Genomic DNA, 5,911 nt, shown 5'->3' with positions numbered 1-5,911 from the left:
TGTAGGAGTTTAAGAATACAATGGAGGTGCTTCTCATGGTCAGCTTAACTCTTTGAGTAAATAAGAATGTCATCAATGAAGACAATGACAAATTTGTCCAAGTAGGGCTTGCAGACGCGGTTCATGAGATCCATGAACGCTGCTGGTGCATTAGTGAGCCCAAAAGGCATCACTAAGAACTCGTAGTGACCATAACGAGTCCTAAATGCAGTCTTGTGCACATCTTTGTCTCTGACTTTCAGTTGATGGTAGCCTGACCTCAAATCGATCTTGGAGAAATAACTTGCCCCTTGCAATTGATCGAACAGATCGTCGATCCTGGGCAATGGATATCTATTCTTGATCTTGACCTTGTTAAGCTCGCAATAGTCGATGCATAAACGCATTGATCCATCCTTCTTCTTTACAAACAGGATTGGTGCTCCCCAAGGAGACGAACTCGGTCTAATAAAACCTTTGGCTAACAAATCATCCAGTCGAGTCCTTAATTCTTTCATCTCTGTTGGGGCTAACCTGTAAGGTGCTCTTGCAACAGGTGCTGCTCTAGGAATGATGTCAATTCTGAACTCTACTTGCCTATCTGGTGGTAAACCAGGTAGTTCTTCAGGGAAAACTTCTGGATATTCAGAAATGACAGGGATGTCTTCAATTTTGGGCTTCGGCTCTTCAATGGTCACTTGTGCCATGTAAATGACACAACCTTTCTTCATACACCTAGACGCCTAAAGCATAGACACTTGCTTAGGCAACCCATACTGAGTGTCTCCCTGTATGGTAAGTGGCTCACCATACGGAGTCTTGATCACCACTTGTTTCTTGTTGCAAACGATCTGGGCTTGGTTATGAGATAACCAATCCATGCCTATTACTATGTCGAAACCAGCTAGCTTTAACGGAAGCAAGGACAATGGAAAAGAGTGGTTCCTAATGGTTATAAAACATCCATCTAACACAGTTGAGGCTGTCTCTAAGGTACCATCCGCCAATTCTACCTCATATTTCACGCTTAGGGTTTTAACTGGTAATTTCAACAACTTACAAAACTTATCATCTACAAATGACTTATCCGCACCTGAAGCAAATAACACCCTTGCATAAACATCATTTATAAGGAAGGTACCTGTTATCACATTATCGTCCTGAACAGCTTCTCGTGCATCCATTCAAAAGACCCTTGCATTGGTCTTCTTGACCTCTTCAGGCTTTTTGGCATATTTAGGGCAGTTGGTCTTGATGTGTCCTTTTTCATTACACTTATAGCACGTCGCATCCTTTATTTTCTTGCAGTCTAATGTCTTGTGATCCTTGGACTTGCATAACCCACATGCAATCGGCTTTAACTGAGACTTTGACTCAAACCTGCATTTTCCAAAATGACGCTTTTGGCAAGTTTTGCACTTTGGCTTCTCATCTGTCTGCTGGCTACCCTTGTTAGACTCAGACTTCTTCTTGTGGTCTGTGTTACCTTTATGCTTCTTCTCAGACCGTCGTGAGTTATCATCCTCACGCTTCCTCTTTCCTTCTTCAGAGCTCTTAAGCGATCTCAGCCTGACTGCAGCCAGAGTGAGGGATAGAGATAAATCAGCTGCTGACCTAAAAGTAGTCGGTCGAGAGGCCTTGACACTAGCTTTGATTTCTGGGGCTAAACCCCTAATGAAGCGGGCGATTCGCTTTGGTTCCGGCGTCACTAGGTAAGGAACCAATCGAGACATGGTATTGAAGCTTGTAAGGTATGCTTGACAATCCAGGTTTTTCATAACTAATGACAAGAAATCAGCCTCGATCTTTTCAACCTCATGCTGAGGGCAGTAATTCTCCTTAATAAGAGCAACAAACTAATCCCATGTCAGATTATACAGTGGGATCGTTCCAGCAGTCTGAATCAGTGACCTCCACCATGCTAAGGCTTCTCCCTTAAATGACTGTGAAACAAACTTCACAACGTCCTGTCCTGCACAACCACTAATATCGACCATAGTGTCCATCTCATCGAGCCAAGTCATACAATCGATGGCTCCTTTCTCCCCCGTGAAATCCCTGGGCTTGCAGGAAACAAAATATTTATAAGAACAACCCTTAACACGTGGTTCTTGATGTAGCACCACCTTCCTAGATGGAACGCTCCTCTGATTCGATGAGTGACGAGAATCACTCTTGTGAGCGGTATTAGTCCTTGAGGGTGGTTTTGAGTGTGGTACAGACTGAGTCCTGACATGGGTACCACTAGATTCATTGAATTGTCTGTCTAGAGCTCGTGTAACAGCATTATCTATTAATGCCTGCAATTCCGCTCATGCTTCATTAACTCGGGATGTATCATGATTCTCCCTTGGGTGACTGTTGACTTCGTCTGACCCGGCCATTGTCACACCCCGACCACGTAAAACAACAAAACGTGGCGGAATCGTCGGGGAGTGTTGTAACAGAATCATTGTTTCATAACACATGGAAAATTGAAATGTTGTTTTATTAATAAAAAGAGTTACAACGTCTTAACAAACAAAGAAGAGTAACAAAATTAACTAGTCTTGCATCTTTTATTGTCACTAAGGCCCAAGTCCGCCTATGTGTATCTTGATCAATCCTATGCATCATCTCCTGAAACACATGTGAAAATAGGTACGTCAGCATAAAAATGCCGGCGAGTACATAGGTTTTATTGATTTAGGATTCATGACTTATAAGTTTAGAAAAAAGTTGTTTAACAAAAATCAGTCATGATCCTTGTAAAATGTTTTGTTTTGTAAATCGTTTTGAAAAGCGATGATAGATATGTATAGTTAAAAGAATGATTGTAAGGTTAAATGAATAATCAAGTAAAATGAATTTGTATAACACAAACTATTTTGTAAAACAATGTCTTGTGAAAAATATGTTATTTGTGTAAAAATGTGTAAATCCAAATTAAATGATTTAAATAACGCAACGACGTGTAATATAGTACAAGCACTTATATATAGGAAGTACCAGCGGCGTATCCACCATGCTTGTATCACATTACACACGCCTCGTTACTTAAGTCACTTACCCAAACAAACCACCAATGTAAATTGCCCATGTCTAAACCAATTGTCAAATGTCATTGTGAAAACCATGTCAAAATGTCTATGTCAAATGTCAATCATGTAATGTGTAAACAAAATGTCATGTATGGCAAGTGAAATATGTATCCACTAAACCATGTATAAAAGTGCACAAAACAATGTATTGAAGTAAAACGTGGTTTAAATCAATGTTATGTTTTGTGGAAATGCATGCTATACTGAATACAAACATTTATGCGGTATTGAGAAAGTGCATACATCCAAGCCTTGCGACTGTGGTGATGAACCCCTAAACGAATTTAAAGGTCTATCTGTCTAAATGTTTTAATCGAATTCGGTCATTCCTTCCATCCAAACATACTCAGGATGTCAGGAACGGGAGTTGTCAATTCCTATGGTACCATTACCTACTAACGAGCGGCGTGATCAAAGTTAATGAATGTATATGGTCCCACTTAAACAAACCAAATGTCATACCCAAAATGTAAGCATGTGATGAAAATGTACTAAGTATGATGAACATACATAGCATGAAAAGGTAATGTAAAACAATGCACTAAGTATGCGCTAAACGAACATACGTAGCATAAAATGTCATGTAAAACGATGTACTAAGTATGCACACAATGGGCATACATAGCAAAAACATAATGAAATCATGTACTAATAGTGTACTAATGAACATAGCAAGTATATGGTATGAAAACATTGAAAGCATGAAAGTAACAAGTAGGCACATGTGTTTCACCCCAAAACGTTTGAAAAACAGTAAAAGAGGGGACTATGTACTCACTTGAGATTGCTTAGAAGTCCTAGGATAACCACCAAGCAAGCTAGAAGATCACGGATTCAAACGGCACCTAATATAGGTATCTACATTAATAAACGGACCCATCGGAGGATCGGGTAGTACGAGGGTTCGTAAACCAAATAAGTATGGGAACTTATGTAATATGGTTTAACAAAGCCTACGTACTAAAACGAAACCTATCCTAAGTGCTTTTGACCCATTACGACCCGTTTAGGTAGCTTATGCCACTTTAACGCGTCGTTTGCGTAAAACGCATCCGGACCGCTTAACTAGTCCTATGACAAGTAAAATATGCCTTAACATGTCTAATATAGTTACCTAATTAGTTTAGATGTCAAAATTTAGGTTACATATACTTTAAATAAATTTTGGTGCAAAAAGGGCATTTTGGTAATTTACCTAAGGCATAAGAACTACTTATCATACAACTACTTAAACGACGTGACCATAAGGTATAACCTCGGAAGGTTATTCCCTATACAACTATGGTCACCTAAAGTGTTTGGTCGGATCCTAATGATCGACCAAATGGGTCGGGTTCGAAAGTATAAGCGATTGATTAGATCGCTTACCTTTACGACCCTAAACAAGCACAAATCTAAAAGCGACGAGCTAAACATGCTAGAACATGTTTAGTTAAGTTAGAAAACAGGTTTGGTATCAAAACAAACGGTTTTGATACCCTAGAGTAGTTTGGTTACAAAATACGCAAGAAAACGCATTTTGGCCGAAACTACGACTCGTCACTGAGCCTAGATAACGTGGTAATCAGTAGGTATAGTCACTAGGGACTATAACCATCGTGATTACGCTCACGTTATGAAGTTCAAACAAACTTCGCGTTGACCATAGACTGGTCAATGCAGAAAGTCAAACACAGTTTGACTTTTGTGCTAAAAATGCAAAAAGAACGAAAGAGGACTTACAAAAGGTCCAAGAACGGAAGCTTTGATCCGAATATTCTCAGGTATGAAGTGATTAATCACATCAACTTAGAGAACCAATTCAGATTCAAAGGTGTGTGTTTGAAGTGCAACATGGAGGGGGTATTTATAGATTTTGTAGAGCCGTTAAGATCGTTCCTCGTTATCCGAGCTTCAATCTAGGCCGTACACATCAAGCCCACTGATTTACAAAACCAGGGGAGCCCCTAGAAATGCTCAAAACCATGTGCACAAGTGAGGGACAGCTGGATCAAGCTGGAAACAACATTCTGCTGATCTGGGGAAGCCTTACGGACCGTATGGTCCTCCCCTTACGGACCGTATGCTGGTCTGCAGACCAGCAACTTTCAAAGTTGACAGTTTAGCCCCTGCACTTGAGAATCTTGCATTTTGGCCCATTTTTGGCACGTTTAAGCCCCGTTAACCTCATTTCAAGGCTCTAAAATGAAGTTAAAGTGTAGGGAACTCAAAACATACTCAAAAATATTTCGGATGTCGGTTCGTTTGGCCATATGATTGCGTTGTTCGGTTAATTACGACGGAAGTCGTAACGGACGCAAAAACGGTCCAAATTGCGCGACGAATGGATTTTTGTCAAGCCAAACACTAAAAAATAATATTTTAATGATTACATAAATTTTTGGATGTCCGGATGTATTCAGAACGTAAGTTATGCGCGAAAATGCAAACTTATGTACTTTTTGACGCTTTTAGTCCCTGAATGACCAAAAAGTTTATTTTAACACACCGAACACCTCAAAGCCTATTTCTAAGCTATGTAAAGGATATTTTGGGTATGTTTAACTTATGGCCAAGTTCCGGAATGTTCGTTACAGTTCAAATTGGCATACTTTCGTAGTTTGTCGAATTTAGTCCCTGTAAGCGAATAAACTTGATTTCGGCATACCAAACCTTCCAAAACTTATTTCTAAGTTATGTAAAGGTTATTTAAGGTATGTTAAGCCTATGCCACTATTCCGGAGTGTTTGTTGCATTAAACTGGTTATATTTACGCATCAGTGCGCGTATAACCCTCTAGAAAGTGATCTAAAGCCCGAAATCGAACAAGAGTTTATATGTGCAAATGATACACATGTTTATACAAATCCCAA

The 5,911-nt window shown here is 39.7% G+C and overlaps 1 protein-coding gene across 1 annotated transcript; it reads right to left on the bottom strand.

Annotated features, from left to right (window-relative positions):
- Positions 1-1,163: 1,163 nt before the first annotated feature.
- Positions 1,164-1,712, bottom strand: LOC110929495. Its single transcript, XM_022172650.1, has one exon. The coding sequence runs from the start codon at positions 1,710-1,712 to the stop codon at positions 1,164-1,166; it is 549 nt and encodes a 182-aa protein (XP_022028342.1).
- Between the last annotated feature and the right edge of the window lie 4,199 nt (positions 1,713-5,911).

This window comes from Helianthus annuus, chromosome 1 (assembly GCF_002127325.2).
Source record: "Helianthus annuus cultivar XRQ/B chromosome 1, HanXRQr2.0-SUNRISE, whole genome shotgun sequence".
NCBI lineage: Eukaryota > Viridiplantae > Streptophyta > Magnoliopsida > Asterales > Asteraceae > Helianthus > Helianthus annuus.
The sequence above is the reverse complement of the archived record's forward strand: the minus strand, read 5'-3'. Positions and strand labels throughout refer to the sequence as shown.